General features: G+C 39.0%; 1 protein-coding gene across 1 annotated transcript in view; it reads left to right on the top strand.

Annotated features, from left to right (window-relative positions):
• Nucleotides 1-10233, top strand: part of LOC139727125 (uncharacterized) — a 36104-nt gene extending 25871 nt beyond the window's left edge. Inside the window, exons 3-10 of the mRNA XM_071638106.1 lie at nucleotides 2798-2983; nucleotides 3898-4010; nucleotides 4427-4517; nucleotides 5303-5689; nucleotides 6539-6591; nucleotides 8149-8323; nucleotides 8766-8948; nucleotides 9462-10233. Of these exons, the coding sequence (XP_071494207.1) occupies nucleotides 2798-2983; nucleotides 3898-4010; nucleotides 4427-4517; nucleotides 5303-5689; nucleotides 6539-6591; nucleotides 8149-8323; nucleotides 8766-8948; nucleotides 9462-9505 (1232 nt within the window). The 3' untranslated portion in view covers nucleotides 9506-10233. The remainder of the gene's footprint in view (nucleotides 1-2797; nucleotides 2984-3897; nucleotides 4011-4426; nucleotides 4518-5302; nucleotides 5690-6538; nucleotides 6592-8148; nucleotides 8324-8765; nucleotides 8949-9461) is intronic.
• Nucleotides 10234-13376: the final 3143 nt, after the last annotated feature.

Raw genomic sequence — 13376 nt, 5'->3', positions numbered from 1 at the left:
AGCCAAGTGCGCGCAACAGTCCCACACCCTCAGAAGACTGTCGACGTGCGAGAGACCCCCGTTCGCATTTTTACAACACAGTAGGCCCTAAATACTAATGCCCGATCATGCAGGGAGGTGGCGGATTCATGATTTTCCGTACATCACTCCCGACCTTTTATCAGAAGACTTTACTGTCCTCATTGCCATCCTATCGCCTGAACCAAGGAGCAAGAAACTGTATTCATTGACAATTTTGAATCTAGACGGATATAAATGGACGATTTATGACCTACACTTTTGATAGAAATGAAAGTGTTCACGCAAGTGATTGCGCATGGAACGCACTAAGAAATACGGGTTCAAATTTGAACCCCCAAAATTGTCCCTATACAACCATTCTATAGGGTGCAACTTTGCACCCCAATAAGCAATTTGCACCCTTGGAGGTGCAATACGCTGAATTTTGAACCTGCAGGGGTGCGACATTTGCACCCTCAGTTTTGTGCTAATCAAGGGTGCAAACATGCACCATAAACATTAATACATTGTGAATTAAAAATTTGGACCACGAGTACCAAGGTTTTACTCGTAAGATCAAACTTACACTCTGATGGATATGTCTGCATCTTTGTAGGTACGAATATAAATATTAAGAGATTTAATTTACTACTTGCACAATAAAAGGTGCAATTGTGAGCCCAGGGTGCTGCTATAGAGGCAAATAGGGTGCAAATTTGAACCTTTATTTTTTAGTGTGAACTACAAAACATTAGCTAGCAGTCAACTCGATCCTCGTACATAAGGTATGTGTGTATGGCATGCAGATGTAAACGTTTTCACCAGTGCGCTAAATTTGGGCTTTGGGGTAAGACATAAGCTGTGTCTGACTATAGGCGACACATTATTCATAGAGATTTCTTTTTTCGAAAACAACAGATCCATGCATATAGAAAAACACTGCATTTCCGCCTATCTTAAATAAGACCTGAGGGGCAGCATGTATGTGATCTAAAACACTTTACCCCGATGTACCCGTATACCATGACTGGATATTGATTCGTCAGTTCGTCGTAACTGATTTGTAGCGATTTTTTTTTTTTTTTTACATTGGCGATGTACATTAGATTTTTTTTTTTTTTTGAAGTTGAGAATGTCATCAACCTTCAATAAAAAGTAATTGCAGATAAACGCATCTCGTACCAGGAAATCACTATAGAATGTACGTTTATTAATTTATTCAAATTTGCTCCAATTATGTCAGTACACTTTGAAAACTATACGGAAATTGTCGATTGACGCTTAAGCCATATGGAGGGGAAAGAGTGGTTAAGATGTATCTTAGTATTTGATTTGTACTTGTATTTGTTTGAGGGAGAGAAAGAAACACCAAGAAGATCCTGAAAGACACAATTTTGACCCACATGTCGGAAATCAGCTTAAGTCCTTAACCCGACGTGACATTTTCCTAGAGATTCGAATTAAGCGGAATCATTGCGCAGCTGTGCAGATCGACGTCACACAGTGGTAGTGGTGGCGCGCCGCTCGCGGACACCGTTCTTGGGAACCTCTCGCCGGGTACTGCCTGTCACCGGACAGAGCTGTGCATTCGTAGGTGCATACATATTATGCGATACGGATTAATGTACTTATCTATTCCTATCATTTATTATATCCTTTTTTACTTTTAGAAAGAAAGGTGAAACGCATTTCCATCAAGATAATGCTATGCAGAAAAACGAACAAAACAAGTATCACAAATCTCGCTATCGGAGGACCAGACATTATAAAATATCCGCAATGTCATTATTCATACATACAAAATACACATGTATTATCTAATTCTTTCTTTTGTCCCTTTGATGCTGACGGTGGTACATTTCTATTATTGTTCTGTCAGTTTCATGCTGCTTCTAACCGTCAATTTTTCATCATACTTCCATCAGATGAAGTGGATCTGCCAGTACATGATTGTCCGTCAAATTCTGAATTCTCCCCGAAGAGAAAGTATATTATATACAACAATAAAGCAACAAAAAATGAAGCAACAAAAAGGTCCTTTGACTATTCATGGGCACATGGCGAGGTTTCTTAGAAAATGGACCCTAGATAGTTAACCGCATACCTCCATGGTTTTTAGGCGGGGCACAAATGCGACAAACTGCCAGCCCGACACAAAAGGCTGTGGTAAGATAAGCTGACCGAAAAAGACCACCCCTAATTGTTATAAAGTCGAGTTTTAAGTCCACGCCAATGCTAGGTGCCGCCGACATGGAGCTTTTTGATGTTTATTTTTTCTTCTTGTTCTGCAAGCAGACGAACAGATCTTGCAATTTACAGACTTACTCCATGTAGACATAGCATACAGGGGCACGAACATTTCAGTACAGTATATAAGTATATAAATATCTCGGAATGGGCGTATGCCCCTGTATACGATCAACCATACATTCTCTATAAGTACATGATTGTTATGTATGCAGTTTGATGCATAATACACATCACATACATATGTGACTGTGTGTGCGTGTATGTAAAGAAAGAAAAAGAAAGAGAGACAGAAGGACTAAAAGAGATAGCTGTACACATACACAATGCTTTGTATGCACAGTACATGAATGTGTGCATGATTAGTATGGAAAAGAAAGACGTGAAAATTGACGCGTACATCATCAAAATATTTTCAACTCTATTCCCGAAACTTTAAGTGTTCTTCAGTGTTCTTGTTTATACATATTAGCTTTATCTACATCTAATCGGAATGGTCACATTCAATAATATTGTGTGTTATCCGTGCTTCTGTCTGCTTGTATAACAGAGAAGTACGACCCCGCGACGGACTCGCCGCGCGCCAACCCGAAGATCTGGAAGGCCAACTTCCGGTGCGCCATCAACTCGTTGCCGGACATCGAGGAGCTCCGGGAGAAGGGGAAATCGAAGGGTAACGATGCCTACAAGGTCTACCGACTCCATCCCAAGAAGTCCAGGAGAAACATGCGCGATGGTGAGACATTCGGCCATGTCACAAAACCGGGATAACTTCCTTGTTTGTCTGTTGTTATTTTTAGTTTTTAGATTGGAATGTTTTTTCCCTATTTGTATAATAAAGTAAGGTACAATATAATATGATATCATTCAATACGATATAATATGATATGATATAATATACTATAATTTGATATTATATTATATGATATAATATGACATAATATTATGATATAATATGTAATACTATACAGATTAAATGTATGAATTTATCTGTAATGTGTTTTGATAGTTTTATGTAATGGAATGAGTGACCGGAATGTGATGTAAAATTAGATTATTATATGGCAGAACAGCATTATTCTATTTTTGCTTTGAATCAGCTCATCAAATGTATAATCTTTGTATAAATGTTTGCGTATTTTTGTGCCTTTTCCCATTGTGTTGTAACAGTGTATTGTACTTTTCCATGTACTATATAGGCAGGTAGTAACCTAGAAATGTCCAATTACCTGCTTTGATTTGTGAAGTTATATAGAAATCAAATGATTTTATGAGAACAGATAAGTTTGACTAATGCATAGTTTGCAAAATGTGCATGAATATCATTATGATATTACATAGTTAGATATGACACTTCGCATAATTTTCTGCGGTATCCTCCCAGGTGGGAGATTGCCTTTGAATAATTTATCAAATCAGGGGGTTTAGATAATCTCCCAAACAACCACACTTTCTCCCTTAGTACATGATCTATTGCAAGCCTGATCCATTGTTCGATATTATAATTTGTATCTTACGTCCTCGTTTAATCCGTGTTAAACGCTTTTCGACTGTATTATTGTGTTTCCTATGTTCTCTGTCTCTGTCATATTCCCACTATTAATTTCTCATTGTTTCCTCCGCATTTTTCACAACTACTTCCCTCTCCAGCTTGTGTTTCCAAGGCAACGAGGAGACAAAGGAGCTCCTCAAAATCGAGAGCGAGCAGGCAGGAGCGGAGACAACGCAAGAAGAACCTGGTCATTTGTCCACCGGGAAATGACGTAAGAAGAATATTCATATTCGTTTTACTTGGATGAAAGGTTTTCTTTTTAATTATGAAGGACATTACTCTATACATGGAATCAATATTTACCATCATGAAAACTGACTCTCTTTGTAAATCTGTGAATCCTTGCAGGAATTCTGGAGTAAGCCATGCATGTCGACATAAAAGTTGAAGCTCTACAAGAGACAGCCAAACAATCAAAGATCCAGTTTTTAGCCGTATATGAGAATGTCAACCAAACCTCCGGCGTATAAATATCCTTTATTACGACCTTATCTTCCTGCATATCCATCGAAATGCCGTATAACATTCGTAAAAACATGATTACATTTCCATTGCCATGTCTTCCAAACACCGAGACATTGCGTCATCATAATCACATTGCTATTTATTTTCAATATTTCTTTTTAGGGCGCAACCAAAGGGTCTTCTCAATTTACTCCGACGACATACAACCCAAACCAGTCCTCTGTCGATGATGTTTTACGAAAGAGAATACCAGGTATGATATGCTTGTACTATCTCCTTAAAACTCGTTGAGGCACACTGCGAATGATATTAATGATATTAATCAAGTAATGGGCCAATTGAGATGAAGTTACAGGGCTAAAGCAAGGACATCATGGTTCGACGAACTTTGTAAACTAGGTCGCACCAAAGATTAGAATGCGGTCGGTTTGTCCAAAAACCATCCTGAAAATATATAGAGTAATAAAAGGGTATAGTAATGAAGTTTAGAAACGGGTTCTTGTTTGTTTCCGCCAGGATGGACACAGCTCCTAGGGTGCAGACAGCGGATCTGTGCCGATAACGGAACTGTGCTGACTTCTGGCCTTTTTCAGAGAACTCTCCGATTTCGTGCAATCATGTCTGGGCCCAAAGGCTTGATTTAGAACAGGGTCAATGTGGGTAGGAAGTTGCGATACTTCCTTGATAATAAAACAAATGAATATTTCTTTGGTCTTTGTTTAGAGAGACATCATATTAATTTCCAAATGGCAACAGGGAATGTCCGATTTTCGCATTTCGCGGAAGGTAGTTGTTGGCTGACCTTCCGAAATCATTGCGGATGTGTTCAATGCGGCACAGCTTGATTTCCATACCCCTCCCCCTCAAAAAAAAAAAAATAATTATAATGATGCATACTATATTTTCTATATATTCTTAAAGAGATCTCTTTTTCACGATTAATGATCTTGTTTCGTGGACTACTAAGACATCTTTCTAAATTTTATTGGTATAAGGAGAATTCTGAGGCAAAATTTTTGTCAATGTTTTATCTCTTAGATTTCAGCGTAAACGTGCAGTGTGTCATCAGTCCGAACGGATTAACCACGTCAAGCAGCGCCATGACGACGCACTCACCGCCCGGTATCTCTTCCCCGTCGTCAGTCACCTCGCCGACCACGCCCTACCCGGCTCTGGCGTCACAGAACGGCTTTCCGTACCTGCCATCACCCTCGGAAGCGCTGACCACGACGATTCAACACAGCGCGTGCACGTCACCATGCAGTACCACAGCGTCCACCCCAGCCACCACGCCCCAGACGCCGCCTCCACCCTACCCCGAAATCATGAGACAGAGGCACGGCAACAGCTGGGGCGGCATGGGTTTGAACGTGGCACATCACCATGATCACCACCACATCCACCCCACATACGACCAATATTCAGGTGAGAAGCTTCTTAGTTAAGAGCCTCTTATTTTCCCAAACAATGAAAAAAAAAACATTGAAAAAAATGAGAGCTTCAACTTGTCGTCAGGTAGCTCCTCCTAGAATGTAGGGAATGTTTTGATAAGATTAATTACCATCTGCTTGGGAAACATGGATTAAAATGTTGAATGTTATAATTAATATCATCAAATATTATGGGAAGGCGAGCATCGACTGATAGAGTCAGTATGACTGGGAAACGAAGCATTCTCTTTAGGCTGCAAGAGAATAATGCCAGTCCCATTCCGGTGCTGAGCTTTTCTTACCCTCACGACTTCATTTTGACATGAAATACTGCGTCGTCGAAAATCTGTTTCTGACCATTTTTCGTCACTCCAGGTCATTGTGGTATTTTAATAATCCCAGACTTTCCACAGTTCGAATAGTTAATTTGCAAAGCAATTGCTTCAGATTTTTTTTTCTCCGAAATTTCCTGTCCCATGACCGCGATCCGGCCTAGACAAACACGCCAAAAGGAAGCTTCTTTTCGCCGAGTCCCATCGTCTCTTCCTCTAATCGTATAACACTGGCAGTGGCAATCCAAACAGAGTCAGCTCAAATCCTCATACTGTGAGAGGAGGAGCAGCCAAGCACGGAAAGTTCAATCCACATGTGTTGGTTGGATCCCCGGACACCTTGGTGTTCACTACCGTTTCCACTTCAAAGCATTTTCCCACGAGCATAATTTTACCCCGTAGCTTCCTCCATGACTGTTTATTTATTGGTGATCTCCAACTCATACCCCTCTCCTTCGCTTACTCAACGTATTCTCTTCTTTCTCCCTTCTATAAAATTTTGTTATATACAGAGGATCTAAGTGACAGTGACTGCAGCAATATGACGGTTTCTGAAGTCGCACAGGTACGGATATCGGCAGTGAATAATGATAATGATGATGATGATGATGAAGATGATGATGATGATGATGATGATGATGATAAGAATGATAATAATGATGGTAATGATAATAATAGTAATAATAATGATAATGATGGTGATGATGATGATGATGATTATTATTATTGTTATTATTATTGTTATTATTATTATTATTATTATTATTATTATTATTATCATTATTATTACTATTGCTATTACTGTTATTATTGTTTCTATTAGACAAAAAAAGATGACAAACATATTAAGCTGTAACGAATCTAAAATCTGATTGACTCAAACAATAACGAATCATTTGTTGAGCGCAGAAACTGTACTTATGTGAACAGTACACTGTATTTTACTGCGCTGCATGAGCTCCTTAATGCCGTTCAACACTTTTTATAGCTGATATCTGATACTAATTACTCCATGTGTGGTAGCAGCAAACGTACTAGCCATTTGCCTCAGCTAGGAATAGGAAAACCCCATTTGAGGAAGAAAGAGTAATTAATACCCAGACAGTTTGAAGTGGCTCGCTAACACAGGTGCCAAATGGTGAGAAAGTTGTCTAATGGTGAACGCTGGTTAGCGAGACACCATAAGAGTGAAAACAGGTTGTTGTAGGTGAGCCTTGTTTGGACGCGACTGGTGCAGTATCCGAACATACACAAACCTTTGGACCGTAATTAGGCTAGCCCGCTATTAATTGTCCAGTTGATTGGCCACTTAAACCAGGTTTAGGCGTAGAACACCAGTCGTGATGAATAGATTGCGTGCAAAATGCGTGTGAGAGAAAATATCTCCCAAGCTGCACCTGAAACCGTGTTTTGCTTTGAAACAAAGCTGCCTGTTTTCATAATACTTGTTCGGCACATCCACTTGTGACTAGTGGCAGAAAAGGCTTAGCAATCACCAAAAAACTAAGGGTTCTAAATTGCCAGGTGTTTGTTTCAAATTGTCCAAAATACCTTCACTATTCTTTCGATCGATCCGCATGGAAAGCTCACGGACAAAATATAACATTTCTCTCTACTGAACAGCGAGGGACCATGTAAACACATCACACTTTTCAGCTCGTATGGCAAAAACGTTTGTGGAAAAAACCCCACACCGAGATCAAACAAATGTCGGAGGAATTGTGAACAAATGAATCAATAAACTACTTCGTCCGAACGTGAAAGTTATCTTTATGACAGACAAATCAGTTCCTGAATGCCAAATGAAAACTAATAAGCTCTTTCATTCGAACATGAAAGTAGTTTGGTGATTATTGTGGTCTGAAACATAGCGTAAGACATGCCGATGCGTGGTGCTCTTCAGCCTGAATATTAAAATGGTTGTTTTTATACAGTTAACCGTTCAACGATGACGAAATTTCGATATAACAAAAGAAAATGGCCTGTCCCGAGGACTTCGTTATAGTGTGACTGTGCTGTAATAGGATAAAAAAATCAGTCAGAAACTAAGTAAATCAATAAACAACAAATGAATGATTGAGTCTAACATGGCGCCATTTTGGCTTTGATGTTATCCGTGTAGATGGTCATTGACATGCACGATGAGAGCCCCGGCAACAGCCCGCGCGGCGACTCGCCGCTGGATGGAAACAACAACATGGAGCCCGACCCGTCACGTGATTACCTCTTGATGCAGAAGCACATGCAAATGAGGAGGTCCTTTTGTAGCGAGTTTGACATGATGAACCAGAACAGCAGTGAGTATAAGAGGACAGTGGTATGATGGCCTTTCAGAGTCTTTCCTCCCCCTTTGCGCATCCTGAGTCAAATAATAATAGACCTTTTTGCCATGTTGTAGTTTTCCCCAGCAGATGAAAATGAGCAATATCGGATTATTTCTGATTTTTTTTTTTGTCAGGTCGTGTCATTAATCATGTGGAAGAATCCCTTTTGTTTTGTTGTTGTTGTTTTTTGAGTGGGTCAAGCATATGCCAACGTTTCAATAACTTAACGTGGCCTTTTGAAAAGGTACTATAAAAAGACGATAACGTCACTATTGATGCTAAATTACAGTTTATAAAAAATTGCGCTGCACTTGAGGAAGGTCAGAACGTTATGCAGAAATAATCATGATAGCGTCGATTTTAAAGACAGGACTCACTGAAAGATAACCTACTCCTCATCTTGCTTTCTCTCAAGGGCTGACAACAGATAGAACACACTCAGCGGTAGAGTACGGCCCATCACCTAGCCAATACATCAAAATTGAGCCAGGTACCTACGACTCTATGAGCAGCATGACATGCCCAAGCAACCACAGTATGGCGAGTCACAGTTACGTCCTATCTACGAACGTCGGGAACCCGTTAATCCAAGATCAAGGTGCGTATACAAATCGTAATTGATAAAATCAGGTGTTTTGAAAATGCGTTTCAAGTTTAATCATAAGGAAAGGATGGTTACGTAATTCTAGCACACGAAATGGCCTGTGCAGTTACAGAAAACATCCAAACGAGCCTTTGTTTCTCTTCATTTGGTAGTCTGTTTTGGTCATTCACTCTGGACCCCTGTTGAAAGGAACATTAGACTAAGTGAAAAAGTTTCGTTTGTAGATCCTGTCTTACCTAAATTTGCTGACATTATCTGCGGAAGAAAAGAGCTCAATTGCGTGGGCTTTATCTATAAGTGCATGGCTGTAAAAGGAATTCAGCAATTATAGCGGGTCATACATTTCCTGAAAAGCTGCCTGATGTTGTTGCAAAAGGGGAGTTCTTATCACAGATATTGTAGGGTTACGAAGGGAACGTAGAATGTGATTACTGTCGCGACATCTTCGTGCAAGTCCGCATTTTCGTGTGTCATAATTCAACCTTTTTTTGTGTGGTTGGATTTCAGGTTCACCGTACGAACAGACATCGTACACATTCCATCAGCTGTGAAGTCATGGGCATCTCTGACGAACAATCTACACTCTTCCAGTCTTGAGTCACAGCCGATGTCCTGATGGCTGAAAGACCAGTCACGGCAGACAACTCGGAGGAGGACCTGGACTCACCGACCTTCATGCCCATTTCTTGGCCATCGTGAATTCAACGTATTTCTTCCTGGAGATGTGGGACTGTGCTTCCTATTCAAGGACACCGTGTACTAGTATATGGAGAGGCACATCCCGAATTCAGAACTCTTGCTTTGTGAGCACGAGACATCATCGGTTTTACCGCCTGTTAAAACAAGAATTGAATTTCATCTCTACGACAAGATAACTATGTTTTTGTTCACTCATTTTGTTTCGACTTTGTTATACTCGTTGTTTTTCCGCATTCGTTGGCAACGCAATCAGGAGGGTTGATTTTGAAAGTCGTTTTCGTTATTGTTTTTTTTTCTGGGGAAATACCGGGACATGGTGAACTCTCAACGAATTGACCTGATAGCGTGAAATGCGCCGACTTTCCTAGAACAATCTACTTTACATTGAGCTCTACACCAAGTCAAGCGGAAATAGAGCACTCTCTGCTTCATTTTCGGAGGCTATTACTGGAGGAAGTGTGGTTGGAAGCAGATACAACGGAGAGACAGGCCACGAAGTCTTTCTACCAGTTTCCATTCCTTTGAGGCTCTGCATGTGCAAGTTTTCAAACTTGCCCTATTACTTTATGTAAGCGTCAGGTTACAGACAGTCCAACACTTCAAAACAAACTTCTTTCTCGATTTGTCCTACACTATTTGGCGTATGGCCGCGGCAGACCAGATCAAGTATCAAAGTGAAACTTCGCTCCACGTAATTAAGTTGACTTGATTGAATAGTAGGAATCGGACAAACGGAATGGTGAAAAAAAGAGAGAATGATAAACTGGAACAAAGAAGTCAAAAAGCTACTGAATCTGACAGATTCAAATATTTCTATATAAGAGTGATATCGGTCATAGTGATACTGACTTTTTTTTCACATTTTTGATAATTTTTTGTTGTTGTTGCAAGTGACTGTAATAAGGAGATATAGTATCCACCATACCAAACTATTCCAGAGTTGTTGTTGTTGTTGTCTTAGATTGAAAGCAGTGATGAGCTTTAAAGGGGAGGTACTAAATATTAAGTTAAAATGATATCTGAAATATCTAATATCCTATAATAATGTGAATAATGAGAGTCGAACACTTTATCATCTGTTTTGGTTTGTATTACGATATGATTTGGACTAATATCAGTTTTGTTAAACATGTGCAATAGTTTTGAATTTTTATAGTTTTTTATGCTGTCTTCTACACCATATCGAGTTTTATGAAACTTACATCGTTCTGTTTGACTTCTCTCTTTTCATTAATGTCAACTTGATTAAGGAGTGAAGTTTCTCTTTCATTTAACATACTTCCAGTCATAAAACGAAGAATATGAATTGACAAGAGATCTGATCATTACTGTTTTTTTTTTCATCTTGTTGTCGACAAATTCTTGATAAAAAAAAAACCAAACAAACTAGTGAGTCATGAAAACCGCTCATGATTAGTGGATAATATGCAATCTTTTTTTTTTTTACCAATCTGTGTGGATTAAAATATAACAATCTAGTGATTGCATTTTGTCTGGAAGTGCACTTTTACATTGTGCTTATTGGTACAATGTACCAAAAGCAATAACAGCTACTATGCATCCATTTTGGCAACAATAGTATCTGATCATGTGATATAATGTTTCTGAATGACGAAGAAAAGCTTTCATCATTTTTATTGTCTGCCTTGTATTTGTGGACAAGCGTATAAAGTTGTTTTCATAATTGTTTTGCTTGTTTTTGAAAATGCTTTCTTTAATCGTCTTGATTGAAGCAGTATCAACATGTAAGCATGTCAGTACCAATATCCACAGCGTTTTTGTTTTTTTTTTTGACAATCAGTAACACCACGTGAACAGCGTGCACTCATGTGCGCGTTGTTCATAGATTGAGATACTTTGCAAGTTTTTTTTTTCACAAATGACTCTGAGGTCACAATGACAAATGAATTGCGAGAAAAATTCGTTTCGAATGATTCGATTTGGAAAGTATTACCTGCACTGAAATATGTTGTACATTAAATTCGAAAAGTGAACAGACCAACAACTCGTTCCTGCAATCATGTGATTGTATATAGGGCGACGCGCTATCACGTGGTGCAAGTTTTTACGTTGCATTCGTGATACTGTACACGCTCGCCGAAAGCGAGATTTGTTATTGCAGTGATATCTGTCGGTACTATGAAAGTGTGTTTGTTCGTCAACAAGGTATTACGTGCTTTTAGAATATAATGTAGTGTGTCCGAATGTCTTCGCTTGCATTCCTTTCCGTCTACGTCTGCAATGTTCTATGCCTATTCTCTTTACCTGTTCAATTCGTGACCAAACTGTAGAAAGTGAAAATGATTTCAATGAGACTGTTTGTATTGACGTGAAGTAGGGCGCCTATGCTGGTTTTTCTATTGATTCATTCGCCTATACCACCGATTTAACATGCAATGACGGAGTAATGGCTAGTAGTAGTGTAGTATGTGTTAATGAATTTTGTGCGTATATATGCTACTTGATTAAAGTATGAAATAGTGTTCTTGTGGTAACAACTCGTGAGATGCTCAGTGTCATTGTCATGGCTTATCAGTGTCATTTTTGTGTTGTTGCTGATTGGCAGTCATTTATGGTAGTGCAAATAGTGTGAACAAATGAATAATCACAACAGTGTGGTTGTCATTGCTGGCTTTACTTTGTTATGTCTGCCAACAATTTATACTTCCTCCTTTTGTAAAAAAAAAGAAACAAGAAAAAGAAAAAAGAAAACCAATTTGTAAATATTACATCATCGCGGTATTCTGTTGGGTGTGTTGTGTTTCATTGCTGAATACTTCAGTTCTACGTAGGCGTTGTCCAGAGCAACATTTTAACATGAGTCGTAACAAATCAAATGTCTTTGAATAGTGGAAGGGCTCGAAGTAGAAAAGCATTTTAGCTCCGGTTGCAATGTCATGCGAAACATTTCAACATGAGAACAACAAACAAACAAAACAGTACTATTTCCAGTTGTAAACACATGAATGGTATAAGTGTGACATAAGCTATGTTCAGTGTCGGCATTCATTAATATACCTTTCAGAATCAGTTCCGTGTCTCTCATAACAAGCATATAACACCAAACCCTTCTTATTGTTGCTGGAATGACTCAGAGACGACTGTACAACACACAAAACTGGCAAATTTATAAAAAAGGAACAACGTTGAAAAAGAAAATAGATGCTCTGTAATACGGTAACACATACAAAAGTGTCCCATTTTGATAGCCTTCATTTCGAGCGAGTTGCCATGTGGGCCGAACCCGCTGTGATGAACTAATGATGATGTAGTTGTAAAATTATCAAATCGTTGCATGCTCACAGAAAACCAGTCCCTATGATGATATTTTGACAGCGTAAATGTAGCAGAATATCATCTGAGATTGAGCAATCTCAATGAAATTTTAACGGCATTAAGGTATAGTGAACAAAACCCATGTATAGGTAAGGTCAAAAACTGACCACAGTGTCTGTGGTGTGTGTTAGGAGTAACCTTTAAAAGGTCCCTGTTTATTTTCAGTCTTTGTCCAGTAAGAAATATTCTTGTATTGTCGATATGAGAATACTGTTTTTTCTTGTAAATAAACAAATTTTGTACTTTTCCTCTAATTCTTGCGCAGCTTTTTTGTCTCAACTTCTCTTAAGAGTACTGCTCTGAAAGTGACGTGAAAATAGCTCAAACGAATAATTCGAATGAATCGTGTACTGACTACAATATGGTAAATCATCACTGTAGGTTTTC

Source organism: Diadema antillarum, unplaced genomic scaffold (assembly GCF_040938485.1).
Source record: "Diadema antillarum isolate AM-2024a unplaced genomic scaffold, OU_Dant_1.0 seq00000119_RagTag, whole genome shotgun sequence".
NCBI lineage: Eukaryota > Metazoa > Echinodermata > Echinoidea > Diadematoida > Diadematidae > Diadema > Diadema antillarum.
This window is presented reverse-complemented; position numbering and strand designations above follow the sequence as displayed.